At 34.5% G+C, this 16,472-nt stretch overlaps 1 protein-coding gene across 2 annotated transcripts; it reads right to left on the reverse strand.

The window, feature by feature from the left end:
• Positions 1-265: 265 nt before the first annotated feature.
• Positions 266-10,825, reverse strand: LOC115968201 (probable E3 ubiquitin-protein ligase ARI2). 2 transcript variants are annotated; one of them, XR_004086701.1, is made up of 8 exons: positions 10,374-10,825; positions 9,743-9,775; positions 9,375-9,651; positions 6,449-6,929; positions 3,632-4,180; positions 3,392-3,552; positions 652-1,162; positions 266-468 (listed from the first exon to the last, which is right to left on the reverse strand). XR_004086701.1 is itself a non-coding variant. In XM_031087512.1 (7 exons), the coding sequence occupies exons 1-7, from the start codon at positions 10,488-10,490 to the stop codon at positions 1,029-1,031; spliced, it is 1,752 nt and encodes a 583-aa protein (XP_030943372.1). In that variant the 5' UTR covers positions 10,491-10,825; the 3' UTR covers positions 610-1,028. The 2 variants fall into 2 exon arrangements, 1 of the variants encoding a protein (XP_030943372.1); XM_031087512.1 differs by lacking the exon at positions 266-468 and having other exon boundaries at positions 610-1,162.
• Positions 10,826-16,472: the final 5,647 nt, after the last annotated feature.

Genomic DNA, 16,472 nt, shown 5'->3' on the forward strand with positions numbered 1-16,472 from the left:
TTATGTAGCAACCTGTTACCATTAAGTGAGACATGAACCTTACGTGGGGATCTGCACATTTGAACGATATAGATCAGTACAATGTTGAAATGCACTAGTACTTACCAAAACAAGGATGAAGATCAATGAGAAAAGATGAAGGATGAACCCAGATCGAGCCTACCACCTCATTGGCAAGGAATTTCGAAGATTCCTAGACGCGTTCTAAATTTAAATCTCAAAGAATAATACAATTTGGAATAAAGCTCCAGAATACTTTTTTTCTTTTTTTTATAATTGAATTACTTAGATTTATATATGCATGCTCCTGAATGGAAATGAACAATATTGCTGAGAAATCATTGTTTTCAAACTCAAAGAGATTTCAATTACATATCAGGTGTTGAACAGACGAGAAACAGAGGATTAAACTCTGAGAATACACATAACCTCATCTGCCTCAGTTGGCTAAAACTCCTATCACTATACCTGAAAAAGCAGATCAACAAAGAATCACATGATAGACCTTAGACCATTCTGCAAAGGGAAACTGATTTTCCATATAAGCAGCATTAACAGGAGAAGAAAAAACAGAATCCATAAAGGAAGCCTACCAGAAACAATACAGCATTAAACTACACAAAAAATCAAATAAAGATTCAGCAAAGTTACCTTTACTTCCAGCATCGAAAAATATGAAAATATCTCAGAAGGTTTCTAAGAGGGTTCCTCAAGTCTCAGGAGAAAATTTACATATCTATTGCCCAATCGAAGGCTATATACAATGTTGTATTTTCGAAGAGTAAAGGAAAGATGCACTAAATCTCTAAATTTCTCTTCGAGAATATCATAACAAAATAGATTCATAAAACCCAGGCTAAAAAAGAGAGAAGAATGGAGGGGAGAAAAAGAAAAGGAAGAAAAAAAAAGGGAAAAGGTTGAGTTCTTGGGTGCTACGGTCCAGATTGATCAATCCGTAAAAGAAAACATGGGTCTTATGTCAGAGCTGTACACCTATTGTATTTATATGAAGGGTGCAACTTTCAAATTCAGTTTCTGTCAATGACCTCTGCTGGCAAGTTAAGATCAAAAAGGCCACCTCCAGGAGAATCCTTTCTAGCACGCTTCCTGGAAGAACATCCACTCTCATCTGAACTCCCAGAGCCTGAAGGTCGATCCAATTCTGCAGTCCCACCAAACATTTACAGTGCGTCAGGTAAACTTCAATATACGTTAGCATGACTAAACATCTAAACTGCACCTATACTAACTTATATTTACAAGAGCTTATCTGAGAAATCATTTGTTTACATTTAAACAAAAATAATCCCAACTTTGCACCCTATATGAAATGAAATATTAACTACTAAAGGCAAAATCATGTTACAGACTTGCAGCTTAAAACCTAGATTTCATATTGAAATCTTCCATATAAAACTTTAGAGTCCAACAAAGTTTGGACATGTGAACTCAATCTCTCCGAACACACCGCAAGGCTATTAACAAAGCTACTAAAAGTTTTGGTAGTAAGAGCATCCACATTGGTGGTGCTAAAAAGCTAAATTGCTAAATTGCTTTTTTTTTTTTTTTTTTTTTTTTTTTATTGATAAGTATAAATTGTTATTTTTAGCACCACCTACTACAAAAATAGGAGCACATTGGTGGAGCTAAATGTATATATTTTAGCTTCTCAGCTACAGTGCACAGCCAAAGATAGCTGTGCACTGTAGCTCAAAGGTAAAAAAAAAAAAAACAGTATTTTATTTTTGCATTCACATTGATAAAGATTATTTAAATAATTTTTTTTCCTTTTCTCCTTTATTCCCGTTCCAACTCAGTCCTCTCTTCCTCAACCTCAGATTTTTTTTCCTCGGATCTCTTCCTCAACCTTGCCTGCCCAGCCACCGACTGTTCAGCTCCAGCCATCTCAGGCCATCTCTTCCTCCACTCGCCGCCGATCTCACCTGTACTCTTCTCCCTTTAATTTTTTTTCTTTCTTTTCGTTTCTTTTTTTTTTTTTTTTTCTCAGATCGCCTGTACAGATCACCTGTACTCTTCCAGATCGCCTGTACTCTTCTTCTTTTTTTCAAATCACCTGTATTCTTCTTCTTCTTTTTTCTTTCGTTTCGTTTCTTTCTTTTCGTTTCTTCTTTTTTTAATTTGAGTCAATTTTTTTTCTTTCTTTTCGTTTGGCTCTTTTTTTTTTTTTTCCTCAGATCGCCTGTACTCTTTCTTCTTCTTTTTCAGATCACCTGTACTCTTCTTTTTTTCAGATCGCCTGTACTCTTCTTCTTTTTTTCAAATCACCTGTATTCTTCTTCTTCTTTTTTCTTTCGTTTCGTTTCTTTCTTTTCGTTTCTTCTTTTTTTAATTTGAGTCATGGTGGGCTGGTTGTGGTTGTGGCAGTGGGTGGTGGGTGGCTGTGATTGGGTTGGTTGTGCTGATGGAGGTGGCTGGGTTTGGGGTTGCTGGGTCTGTGTTTGGCTGATTTGGGGTTGCTGGATTTGGGGTTTTTGGGTTTGGTGGTGGTGCTGTGAGTGCTTGAGGACAGTGAAGAATAGAGAAAATAATAATAAATAGATGAATTGTTTATTGCAATAGATATATTATTTTATTGTGTTGAAAACTAAAATAAAACCACTTATGTTGGATGTTTTGTAAAGTGAAAAGGTAAAATGGATAAAATAGCTTTTGGTGGAACCAAATAGCTAAAATTATAGCTCCACCAATGTGGGTGCTCTAATATTTTCTTTTCTTTTCTTTTCTTTTTTCCGATTTTTTTTTTTCCACAGAAAGAGGATGGCAATTTATCGACTAAATAATAATTCCAAATCAGTTCTAGCAAATTAGAGGCATATGATACCAAATCAGTGCATTTGTGGATCAAAATTAAGCATTGCAACATTTTAAAGCAACGGAATTAATCATTGCAATATTTTACTTGTACAAAGACATGGATGTCAAATGTTATAATAAACTCTTTTTAATTGGTAAAGTATAAACATACCAAGTGGGTCTTGAACCCACAACCTCACCTTCAATCCTGTTCTTATGGGAAGAAGAAGTAATATTTGAGCAAGAACTCGTGGATTTAAAATATCATAATAAACCTAATAAATTTGTGTAAGATCATGTTATAGGCAGAGCAACATTAACAACAGATATCATGATAAACCTAATTAAGTTTTATATGACCATGTTATAGGCAGAACAATATTGAGTCCAGATTAACTTGTTAGTTACTTTATTCCCAACCAATACATATATATGACTGTCAAAAAATATTAAAATAAATCAAGACAAAAGATCACAACCTAATAAAGTTTTGTATTGATATTTATAGGGACAGGCACAGAAACATTACTAGTTATTCCCAACTAATATGCCCATGTAAGTGTCACGAAATTATTACCACTTGCGCCACAATCTGAAGGTGGATATTTGTCACTATTATTGGCTTTCCAGCAAGCAGTAAGTTCTGATGCCTTCTCTATGCCTTTTGACTTGTAAGGAGCAATATTGTGATTACCATATTGGAGAGAACCCAATAAATCATTTTCAATGCATTCATACCTGCAGGAGATTTATGAGTGCATGAGTTTCAAGAGTCCCATACAGTCAAAGCTTTTGTGAAAGCAGTAAAGATACTCACACTTTCTGACAGAGAGTATCTGTGATCACTGACAGATTGATAACTTGCATCCTTATCTCCATCACTTTATCCTCACTATATTGATCAAAGGGCTCCTCCAGAAACTTTGAAAGTTTCTCAACATTTCCCTCAAGCTGCTGCTGCTGGTCCTCAAATAAGTGCTGTTTTATTTCCCTTTCTTCCTTCGTCATCTCATCATTAAACAGCTCATCTCCAAACATATAAAATGCAAATGGGTATGAATATGAAAGAACTCGCCTGGATCTGAAAAGTCTGAGGAGCCCGTTATTTACCCAGCTGAAATCTCTGAGCCTCGAATCCCTCTCTTCTGTAATTGACACCCTTTCTTGTATGATCTCTTTCAATTTGCTTTCCTGCTTGAAAGAATCTGTGTGAGCTCTATAACGATTATAATAGTGCATATACCGATAGTGATCCCGCTTTGCACGTTCAGATTTTTTCTCTCGTTCCGCTTTGTAGCGACCACAACTGTGACCAGATATGCTTGACCAAGTATGGTCTCGGCCAGTGGCCCCACCACACAGCCAACTGCATCCAAAAGTAAGTAGAACGTAAGTATTTGCATCAAACTTAATAACAGAGAGAGAATGATTAAAAGGAAGACCAGAAGTAGCTGGAAGGATGAAAAAGAAAAGAAGGTAGAAGTTATGCGACCAACCCATGCATGAATCTTCCCAAGGGATGCCAACAAAAACATTTGATCTGGAACTTTAAACAAGTATAGAGTAACAGAGAATGTTTTCTTTTATTGGTAAGTTGCACAAACACCCACGTGTATTCAATCCTCCACCTCACCCTCAACCTTACCTTTACAAGGGGAGGAGATGCCCTTCGAGTGGTTTCATAAGATGTGAAACCAAGAAGGGAAAAAAACGAAAAGTAAGGGGAATGACAGGTAGAAGAGATGATGACCAAATGAACCTGAACGGAAATCAAAGTAGGCAAAGAAGCTCTGATTCAACACAGCACTAATTAAGCAAGTGAACTTAAGATAAGACATGGTCAGATGTTTCAGTATAACTCTCCTATTTAGTGCCAATGCATTCCAACTTAAATGGCACTTCCTCCATCCATAATAATGGGATGGAGGGTGAGGTCATGGATTCAAGGCCTACTAATTGTGTGTACATGTCTGTAACTTATCAATCAAGACTATAACTATCCAAGTATAACAACAACAGCAGAACTATTGAGCCAATCCAATAAGTTTGGCGATAAAATACCATAATGGGTTTCCCCAACATCATAAATGGAAACTGTCTACCTTAGCATGCAAAATGATTAGCGATATTACAACCAAGGTGATCTGGATGCTATAATTAACATCCCCATAAGCAATGTGATCTTGATATAATCAAGTTTACTACAAAAAGTGTAAACATATTTTTGATTGGCAAGTTACAGATGCACCTCGTGGATGTGAACACATGACCTCACCCTCCACCCAAACTTGTAAGAGGAAGTGCCATTTGTGCCAAAGCTGATTGCCTTGAAAACAGTGTTCATATAAATATATAAACTTCATGCGCTGCCAGGTACTCCCTCTGTCCCAAATTGTTGGTCCTGTAATTCCATTTTGGGATGTTCCAAAATTTTGTCCTGTTTCTAAAATTAAAAGCTATTAATTTATTGAGTTTCCTATTATGCCCTTACCCAAGCATAAATTTTTTTGAGAACTTTATTTAAGGGTAATTTTGGAAACTTTTATATTTTTAATTAAGAAACTAGACAATAAATGATGTTCCCTTAAAAATTTGGGTATTCTAGTTTTCTAAACAGGACCAACAATTTGGGACGAAGGGAGTATGTGCTACTTATGAGATTAATGTGGTCATAGGTCTACAAGATTTTTTTTTTTGGGAGATAAATTGGCAGATTTATATTGCCAAAAATATATTTACAGGAGCATATGCTGGTAGAGAAACAAACCTCAAAGAAGATCACAAGCAAATCTAAAACAAACACCCGAAAACACAGCAGCAATATAATCAAGAAATGCAACTTCAATATCTAAGCTCAATGAGAGCCAACCATAAAAGCACCCAAAAAAAAAACTCAGGCAAAATCATTGTGCATAGAAAACCACCAAGGCGCATGACCCACAAGGGAGGCAACAAACCCCACAAGGAGGCCAGGGGGACCCACTCGGAGAAGCCTCACAAGAGTGGATAGAGAGAAACTTCAAATCTGCAATAGAGAGGCAAATTGGAGGGATGGGAGACCACCAGCAGTGCATGAGGAGTTTAGATTCGATCCAATCTGGACAGATCTGGCTGGAACTTCCATTAACAGGCTAGAGTGAAAGGTCTGACCGTTGATCTAGGCCGGCACGAGACACATAGAGGGGATGGAGACAGAGACCACAGAGGGGGCAGGGCTCACAGTGGAGCCAAGAAGATCTCGGGCATCTAAGCCCTCTCTCTCTCTCTCACAGGAAAGGGTTTCCAAAAATTAGGACATCTAAGACCTCTCTCTACTGGGCCTACTAGACAATTGTAAATAAATAAAACATAATCAATGTAACAGAACTTTGGTTCGAGATATAACCTGGTAAAACTCACAGTACAAAATTTTTTGCAACTACAGGTATAAGCTTAAGGCAATATTATCACAATAAAAGAACATGCCATAAATGTAAAGGTAATTTTGAAAAGAAAAAGCAGCTTGTACAACAATAGTAGACATCAAATTGAAAAAATGAAGAACAGATGAAAGTCAAACCAAAAGATAAAAAAGAAAAGGAAAAGAAAAAAACCCTCACATTAAACCAAAAAGGAAAAGGAAAAGAACCCTCACCAAAATGCTTGCCCACAGATACAGCTCACAAGGTTGCAACCACCGTTCTTCTCCACAGGTTTGTGACACTTTGGACACGGTTTTGTATGAGCTGTTATCCAATTAACTGTTTCAGATTCATCTCGGCACTTCTTGGCCCAAAGCTCCCACATCAAACATGAACATGGTGAGTGTGCTTCTGATAAGCAACTGAAACAAAACTGCATACCACATGAACATTCTACCTCGCAGAATTCGTCATCCTCAATGCGTATTGCATTCCCACAATGTGGAGTACTTGGGCACCATTTAACCCTCTTGTTATCCTCTATGTATGATTCAAGGAGAAAACGCTCAAATTTTTCTGCCATATCAGGATGCCTTTTACTGACTAGATTTCTAACAACAGCTTCATCACAAATAGCATTGCATTTGTGTGCCATGCACCTAATGCGCCTACTTTGACCCTCATTTATCTTCACCATAAAATGCTCTGTCCAACCTAAAAAATGAAGCATCAACACAACATTAAATTTGAAATATAGTGAAAGAAATGGAGGATAACAACTTTTTTTTTTTTGGTATAGGTAATAGGAATTTTATTGATATAGAAGAACATCGTGTTCAAGATGATGAACACTCTAAATATGGAGGATAACAACTAATGCCAACTTATGGTAAAGCATGAGCATCAAGCAATTCCATTTAAGAGAGATATCACTATGACCATACATGTTCATACTCTAAAGTGTTGCATCTCTTCGACGACATACAAGCTTAGCAAAAAAATATATATATACACACACACATAAAAATACTTCAAACAACAGCAAAAACTTCATGCTACACCACCCTCTCTAGAGGTTTTACGAAACAACACTCATCCCCAAATTTCAACTGAAATAACATTCAACCCCAAAACCAACTTTGACCATAACACCATTAACAGCCACTAGAATTGTCTATGGACTAAAATGCACTTCAGTTAAACAAAATGTTCTTATTTATCCTTGTCTTATTACTAAATTTACTGTTGTACCCTTACTTTTTTTATTTACTATAAAATTAGTTGCCTCTAAAATAAAGCAAAGTTCCAAAATCGCTGGATTATCAGTAAAATCCTTCATTTTCAACTGTTCCCACTAAGTTCAATATATTAATTTATTTACTAAAAAAATCCTTCTTTTTCAATATTTCCTCTCCTTTCCTCTTTTCCCCACTTTCATTTCTCTCTTTTTGTTCTCTCTTTTTCATCTAAAAGCTGAACCACCTCACCAGTCCATCTCTGCAGCATCACTGGAAATATAGAAGATTGGAATCCATGAAATTGATTAAGGAGTTGAAGAGTATTGCAAGAGCTATAGACTTTAAGATTCAATGGTGGAATGACAGCAATGGGTCGAAGGTGCTGTGAGCGTGGCCATTTGTGTGAAATGGTGATATGGATCTCATTCTGCCATGCATGATGGGTGTCAGTGGTGTACATGCCAGATAAATCAAAGATTTTTATAGTTTATAAATGCAAGTTTTTTTTGGGGGGGGGGAGGAAATGGAATTTTCCATTAGTTACTAACAGCATCAAGTGATGAGGACTAATTTGTTAGATTTATCACAAACTTGAGGGGGAGTTTCATTTCGACAGAAGTTTGGGGGTAAGCGCTGTTTCTTGAAAACTAAAGGGATGTTGGTATAATTTACCCAGTTTAATCTCTCTCTCTCTCTCTCTCTCTCTCTCTCTCTCTCTCTCTCTCTATATATATATATATATATATATATTCACACTACTAACAGCATCAGAGAATGAGGACTAATATGTTAGATTCATCACAAACTTGAGGGGAAGTGTCATTTCGAAAAAGGTTTAGGGGTAAGTGTCATTCCTAAAAACTCAAGGGATGTTGGTATAATTTACCCAGTTTATATATATATATATATATAGAGAGAGAGAGAGAGAGAGAGAGAGAATTATCTAGAATACAACAAACAAGTCTTAGTCTCAAAACTTTGGGGTTGGCTATGAATCATTAACAGACAAACCGGGGTTGGCCACATACTGTTTTTCACCATTCTATTCTATTCAAAATCATACTCTCTACCACCTTTTTAATTAACATGTCATTTCTTATTACTTCTACTAATGTTATTTTAGGTCTTCCTTGACTTGAATCAACTCACTTTTCCTCACTAGTGCATTAATTGCTCTTCTCTGCACAGCCAAACCATCTCAAGTGACTCTTCCTTGTCTTTTCATCAATAGGAGCTACCCTTGTCTTTAAGTGAATTTCTTCATTTGGAATCTCATCTTTCCTTGTATTTCCACTTATCCATTTCAACATTCTCATTTCAGTTACAGTTAAACTCATTTTATGAACATGCTACTTCTTAATAGCCCAATATGCGATACCATAGAGCAAAACTTGTCTTATAACAGACTTATAAAATTTCCCCTTTAGCTAAATAAATACCATACAATCACACAAAACTCATGATGCACTTCTCCACTTCATCCACTCTATTCTTATCCTATGATTCACATCCCTCTCTATATTTATGAATTATGGGATTTACTCAATCTTTGGTCTCTTTTAACAATCCAAGTCTAAGAAATTATGGGATTTACTCACTCATTGGTATCTTTTAACCATCCAAGTCTTAGAACCCTTAATTTGTGTCTCTACATTTACTAAACATACATTCCATGTACTTTGATTTAGTCCTACTTGGTCAAAATCCTTTTGATTATAAAGGATTTATCCAAGTTTCTAACTTGACATTAACTCTCCGTCTTGTTTCATCCACTAAAACTATATCGTCAAAGTGATTAAGAGTCAATCTCAGCCTAGCTATGCCCTATGCAATAATTCAGCACATGAAATAAGGACTTTACTACTTCAATGTATACTGCACCATAGCACAAGAAAATGCAAACGAAGGGAAGAGTGCTTACAGTTGTTACAAAAGCAATGGCCACAGTCCTCTCTTGTTGCCTCAACACTAGGTACATCGTCCATGCAGATATCACACGTTATTGTAGAACCAAGCGGTGACTCAAGACCTTCATGCTCCACCACCGTAACACCTGCTTGATCAAATAAGAAAGCTTTCCCTTTTTCTACAAGCACCGCAAACAACCTTTCAACATCCCAGCGGTAATAAATTAGTAAAGTCCGGGCATGGTGCTCTCTAAGGGATAGCAAGTCCATTACTCTCCGCAAATCCTCCCTCTACATTAATGCAACCCAACTCAAAACATCAATATCACAAAACCTTTAAAAAGGAGCAAAGTATAGGCAAAAGACCATTTGTTATCCTTACCTGAGCAGACAAAAGAGATTCTTTTGTAATTACCTGTTCAAAAAAAAAACCCACCAAAGTTCAGAAAAAATGGTCAATTTCCAAATCAAGTGTGGACAAAAATAGCATATAGACAAAAAAAAATACGTGACCAATTTTCCAAACAATCTATAAAAACTAGTAAAATCATGTTTGCTCCTTAAAAGGGTTTTGATTCTTCCACTGGAGTTGATATATTCAACAAAGGCAACTGCTTTTTCACTCAAAATTGATCAAATAATCGCCGTATTTGGTTTGGTATTGCAACCGCACACGACTTCGAAAGTCATGATGATATTACGGAGGAACGTCTTTCCAATATACCCATCAAGATTAAACCTAAAATCAAAGCATTTCCAAAGCTCTACCCCACATAAAAACCCAAATTCACAACGAATACCATCAATTAAGCTCAAAACCCAGCAATCCCCAATTCTTAAAGTTCAAAACAAGAACAATTACACGCAATCGCCGTACAAAAGAAACCAAAACCCACTTAAAGATTCAATTTTTACACCCAGAAAACACAAAAGAAAACAAAAATTCCTAACTCCAAAACCATCAAAGACAACCCCATATTCAAAAAAAGAACAAAATCGAATAACAAAATAACCTTCGTAGTGGGACCCTTTGGAGGGGTACAGTGGAACTCAGAGTCCTCGTTCTCGAGGCCATCAAGCGAGTCCCGATCGGAGTAATAGTCCTCATCGCTGCTCATACCATCCTCCATAGATAAAATTACAAAAATCAAAGCAATCAATCAAATTCTTAATAACCCAAAAAAAAAAAAAGATTTTTCTCTCTCTCTCTCTATATAGATATAAATATATAATATATAGGTCAATTGGGGAGCGGATTCGGATCGGCGGTGGTGAGAATACGGGTTTTCCGACGAGAAACGAGGGGGGATTCCGATGAGGATGACCGAACCGGCGATGAGAAATGAGGGGGAGAGCGAGAAAAAGCTTACAGAGAAAGCATATGCGAATAGAAGAGCATGAAGAATGAGTAATGCTTGAAAGAGAGAGAAAGACAGCGATAAAGAAAGGGAGAGAGAGAAAGAGAAATCAGAGGTTTAAATAGATTTAACTTTGTGGAAATTAACGGAAGTTTTTACTATAAACGGCGTCGTTTTTCGCTTTCCTTTTGTGGGAGTGCGATTGGGTTGTGACTTTTTTTTTAAATTAGTTTTTTGTAGGTGTAGAACAAATTCTCAAAACATTTTGAGAACAAAAAAATGCGTCCACCCAAATTAGAATGTAATGAAATAGCGTCGTTTTTCGCTTTCCTTTTGTGGGAGTGCGATTGAGTTGTGACTTTTTTTTTAAATTAGTTTTTTGTAGGTGTAGAACAAATTCTCAAAACATTTTGAGAACAAAATAATGCGTCCACCCAAATTAGAATGTAATGAAATAGCATGAATATATATATATATATATATATATTTTTTTTTTTTTTTTAAAGTGGGTTATAGTTAACTCAACTGGTAAAGTCTTTAATAGTTGAATAAAAGATCTGAGGTTCAATCCCTGTCTACACTAAAAATCGATCAGTGCTTTGGATATGCCACTCAAATTTTCGCTCAATTAATAGTAAATGATGATAATGATAAAGAGCTATCATTAGTAGAGGATAAAGAGAGAGTTTCACTTAAAGTGAGAAAATCATTGTAAATAAATCGAAATTCTAAAACACAGTTTTTTCAATCCTTTCTGATATGCAACTCAAATTTTTGCCCCATCAATAGTGGATGATGATAATGATATTAAAGACAAAGAGAAGATTTTGTAACCAACCAACAATACATTAATAGTTAATAGCCATGATTATCAATTATTAATGACTTAGAAAATTACAAACACAATGAATGCATGGTTATAAAGATCCTAACTGTTACAAGACAGAATGGCTATAAAAGGAACCCTAATACACAAAACACTTTTCAACAATATTACTCTACTCTCTTAATTCGATTTTCTTCTCTAACTTAATCATCGGAGGGTTCTTGGTTCGCACCACACCTATGCTTTGAGTCCTATTGTTTGGTCTTTTATTTAAAAGGCTCATATCACTATCCATTTGACCTACACGAAGGAATCAACTGACGATTATTTGTATCATTAGTTTCAAACTTAGTATGCATTAAAACTTTTGATTCATTGTGCAAAAGCATGAATATTCATGTTAAATTACCACATAAAGGGTATACACTTCTAAAAGGTAAATGATCTCAATATTAAATACCCATGTATTAGAAAAAAATACCTTGGATTCCCTTTTGATTCCCTCTTTATAGGTTGCTTCCCTTCTCCAATTTTGATTTTGATTTAATTTGTGAGGAGTTGAGAAAAATAAGGAAATGTTAAATATTTTTTATATCAAAGTAGGTTGTAACACAAGTTTAATTCCATTTTGGTAGTAGAAGAATGTTATTTTAATTCCACTTTGATAGTGGAAGAGTGTTATAATCCTTTTAGAAGATAAGAGAGAAAGAAATAATAGAAAACAAGAGAAAATTGCATTTGTGTAACTTCGGAATATTTTGGGACATTGGGTTAAGTGAATGTTAACCGAAAGTTTCTTTTTTACAATTTCATTGATCTCACTCAAAATTAGGTCGATCGAATGTTAGGTGAGACTATGCAAAATTAATGGTCAAGAATTGCACCACTTGATATTTTAACATTTGTGAACATTGGGTGATTGTTTCTAACAATTTTCTAACAGTTATAACACTTTATTTGTAACAATATATATATATATATATATATATATAAATATATATATATATATATATATATTGTTTAAACTCTCATTTAAACATAAAATTGATTTTTCTTGCAAAATCAGACAATTTTAGAAACACAATGATCATGTGAACTCTCCAAAATTGCTGTTTAAAGAACCCAAAAATCTTGATTGCATCTTCGAAGTAATCCATTAACAACTCGTGTACATGGGAAAAGTTTGTCTAAGAGCAACAATTTTGTCACATCTCCAAAGTCATTCACGTTCCTTATTTGTTTATTAAATTTCACTCTTTTCTTTCATTGTTTATTGTTTTATTCTCAACAAAAAATTCACAATTACATCCACAGTCAATTACCAAACGAAACTAAGATTTATTAAAATAATAATAAATAAAAAAACAGCAACCACAATTATAATATAATAATAGATGGAGAAAGTGAGAACATGTTTTATATAAGAGGAGATAAATGGAGAAGCTCCATCGAGTTAGGTATACAAGAGGGCATTCAAAATCTCTATATGTAATCAATGGATTAGGTGCTTCAATTGAGATAAAGATGAATACTTAATCACCAATCCTAGTTAAGTAGGAGACGTAAAGTCTAACATATTAAAGAAGATAAATGAATAATTTAAGAGTAATGCTCAGACTTCTCATATAATAACTAGCCCACTAATTAAAGTCCGTACAGTCAATTCAATAGATGTAGTGAATTAATATATTTTCAACAAAATCTTTAAATAGTATCCCAATAATAAATGACTAAAGAACATTAAAATTTAATAATCATAAATACGAATTTAAACTATAACATAAATATGATGCTTATTTCTTTTCGTATTTAAGCTTCTAAGGATAATTGGTTCCTAAGGCTTTATGATATCCACGAGATTCTAGATTCAAAATCTCTTACTAGCATCTTAGGGCCACCCCTAAGGGATTCCTCCCTATAATAACTTAGTGTGTGTGAAATGAGAGGACTATATACACCTGAGAGAATAGTTAAATAATTGAAGAGTTTTGGAGTGGAATCTAGATACCCTCATTTCTCACCCAAAAAAAAAAAATGGTTCCTTAAAACATGACATGTATAATTTGACATGCTACAACATAGTAAAGGATGATAGGACACTCCTCTCTTATTATGGATTGTAGAATTAAACACTTTGTCAAATAGTATGTAATGTGATTGATGGTAGGCGTCAACATTAAATGCCAAGGTGATTAGGGATGTAATTAGTAAAGTCTCCATAAGCAATTTGATTCAAAAGGGAATTGAAGGCACTTGGCTTGTTCATTGACCTAATTTTGTTGGCTAATAGGAAGCACTTTGTTTGAGTAGTTGCTGAGGGATTTTGAGCTGCATTGATCTTCTTTACCAAATCTTTAGATAGTTGCTCATGAATGAAAGATTAAAAGAACATTAAACTTTAATGCTCATAAGTAAGAATTTAAACTTTAACATAATATAATTCTAAATAAATACGTTTATTTCTCTTTGCATTTTAGCTCCTTAAAACATGACACATATAATTTAACATGTTAAAACATAGTAAAACATGAGAGGATACTCCTCTCTTATTATGGGTTGCAAAGTAAAACACTTGTCAAATAAAATGCAATGTGATTGACAGTAGGTGTGAACATTAAATGAACGGCTAAAGAACATTAAAGTTTAATGCTCACAAACAAGAACTTAAACTTTAACATAAATATAATGCTAAATAAATATGTTTATTTCTTTTCGCATTTGAGCTCCTTAAAACATGACAAGCATAATTTGACATTATACAATAGACTAATAGAGTAAACATGAAATGACACTCCTTTCTTCTCTTATTATGGATTGCAAAGTAAAACACTTGTCAAATAGAATGTAATGTGATTGATGGTAGATGTCAACATTAAATGCTAAGGTGATTAGGGATGAATTTGGTACTAAAGTCTCCACCAGCAATTTGATTCAAAAGGAAAGGCTCATGGCTTGTTCATTGCCCTAATATTGTAGGCTAAAAGGAAGCACTTCAGCTAACTTCCATAGTTGCAAAGGGTTTTTGAGTTGAATTGATCTTTACCAAATCTTAAAATAGTCGCTTAAGAATGAATGGTTAAGAGAATGTGAAAATTTAAAGTTCATAAATATGATGCTAAATAAATACGTTTGTTTCTTTTTGTATTTAAGCTCCTTAAAACACAAGTATAATTTGGCATGTCACACCAGAGTAAACACATGAGAGGAGACTCCTCTCTTATTATGGACTCCAGAGTAAAATACTTGTCAAATAGAATCTAATGTGAGTGATGATAGGTGTGAACATTGAATGAATGGCTAAAAAACATTAAAATTTGTTTCTCATAAATAAGAATTTAAACTTTAACATAAATATGATGCTAAATAAGAGTTTAAATTCTATAAGGACTAGGTGTAAAACCCTTAGTTTACGCCCTCCAATAGCATGGTACCACATCAGTATTTCACAGCATTGCACAAATAAATGAATAGAACCTCCCACACATAATACTTTCTTCCTATTACTAAAAATCAAATCCCATTCAAGTAAAAAACCAAAGCTCCTAATCTACTACAATGGAAGGTTGACAACGACAGGACCGCAGGAGAATAAGATGTAATGAAAGCAGAAGTTTCAAGCTAAACTCCAAAAGATTTTCAATTTAGAGGTTACGTGCAAGGTTCATTTATTTGTTCAAGCTCTTAGATAGATGGAGATGTTCTTATAGCAGGCAAGCTCTAAAATCACTAAAGAAAGGTTTTGGCAAAATAGAAGTAGTTGTAGCATCAAAAGGAGTAACAGTAGCTTCACCAGCATCACGAACCACTGTTAGGTAACATAGGCGATATTTTGGGTAGAAAAACTTTAAGATTTGGTTTGTTTGATAAAGGGATTTTGGTTTTTTTGTATTAATGGAATTGGATGGATGGGTTGAATGGTCGCCTCTTTTTCCAGATTTTGGTGACGTTCTTTGTGGAATTGTAGGTGGTGGTTCTTCCATGGTAGGAGCAAGAGTTTTTAAATCAATAGGATTTGATTTTCTGTAATTGGGAGGAAATATTGTGTGTGGGAGGCACTATTCAATTATTTTTAAAATGCTGATGTGGCACCGTGGTATTGGAGGGGTAAACTAAGGGTTTTATACTAGGTCCTTATCAAATTTAAGCTCACTAAATAAATACTTTTATTTTTTTCGCATTTAAGTTCCTTATAATATGACACGTATAATTTGACGTGTTAAAATAGAATAAAACATGAGATAACACTCTTCTATTATTATGGAATGCAAAGTACAACACTTGTCAAATAGAATATAATGCGATTGACAGTAAGTGTCAACATTAAATGCTAAGGTGATTAGAGATATACTTGATCTCCACAAGCAATCAAATTCAATAAGGAAGGCTCATGCCTTGTTCATTGCCCTAATCTTGTTGGCTAAGAACTTCCACATTAATGGAACCATAAATTTAGCTATTTAGCACCACAAAAAGCTATTTTATCTATTTTACCTTTTTACTTTATAAAATACCCAATATCAGTGGTTTTATTTTAGCTTTCAATACAATAAAATAATATAGACAACACAATAAAATAATATAGACAACACAATAAAATAATATATCCACTACAATAAACAACAATTACAACCACCGCAACCGCCATCGCCACCATCGCCAATGCCATCGCCACTGCCGCCACCGCCACATGATAACAAATAATTGTCTAGTGTAACAATAATATTTTTTTAAACCCAAATTATAAATATACAAGTTTTTTTTTACTAAAACAATTTCTCAATCATCAGGAAGCAATTTTAGAACAATGTAAACTATGAAGTGAAGGAATCTTATTAAAAAACATATAAAATGGAACACATATTATAGCTGGAACAATGTAGTCCATAGATTACTCATGTACATAACTCATATCAAATTACAACAAAAAC

Source organism: Quercus lobata, chromosome 11 (genome assembly GCF_001633185.2).
Source record: "Quercus lobata isolate SW786 chromosome 11, ValleyOak3.0 Primary Assembly, whole genome shotgun sequence".
Classification (NCBI taxonomy): domain Eukaryota; kingdom Viridiplantae; phylum Streptophyta; class Magnoliopsida; order Fagales; family Fagaceae; genus Quercus; species Quercus lobata.

What these genes read in the sequence shown, in the direction of transcription:
- LOC115968201 (XM_031087512.1), bottom strand. Translation starts at nt 10,490, where the DNA reads ATGGAGGATGGTATGAGCAGCGATGAGGACTATTACTCCGATCGGGAC. An exon ending in AATCTCTTTTGTCTGCTCAG is followed by an intron (nt 9,652 to 9,742) that starts GTAAGGATAACA and finishes GCATTAATGTAG; the next exon opens with AGGGAGGATTTGCGGAGAGT. An exon ending in GATACTCTCTGTCAGAAAGT is followed by an intron (nt 3,553 to 3,631) that starts GTGAGTATCTTT and finishes AATCTCCTGCAG; the next exon opens with GTATGAATGCATTGAAAATG.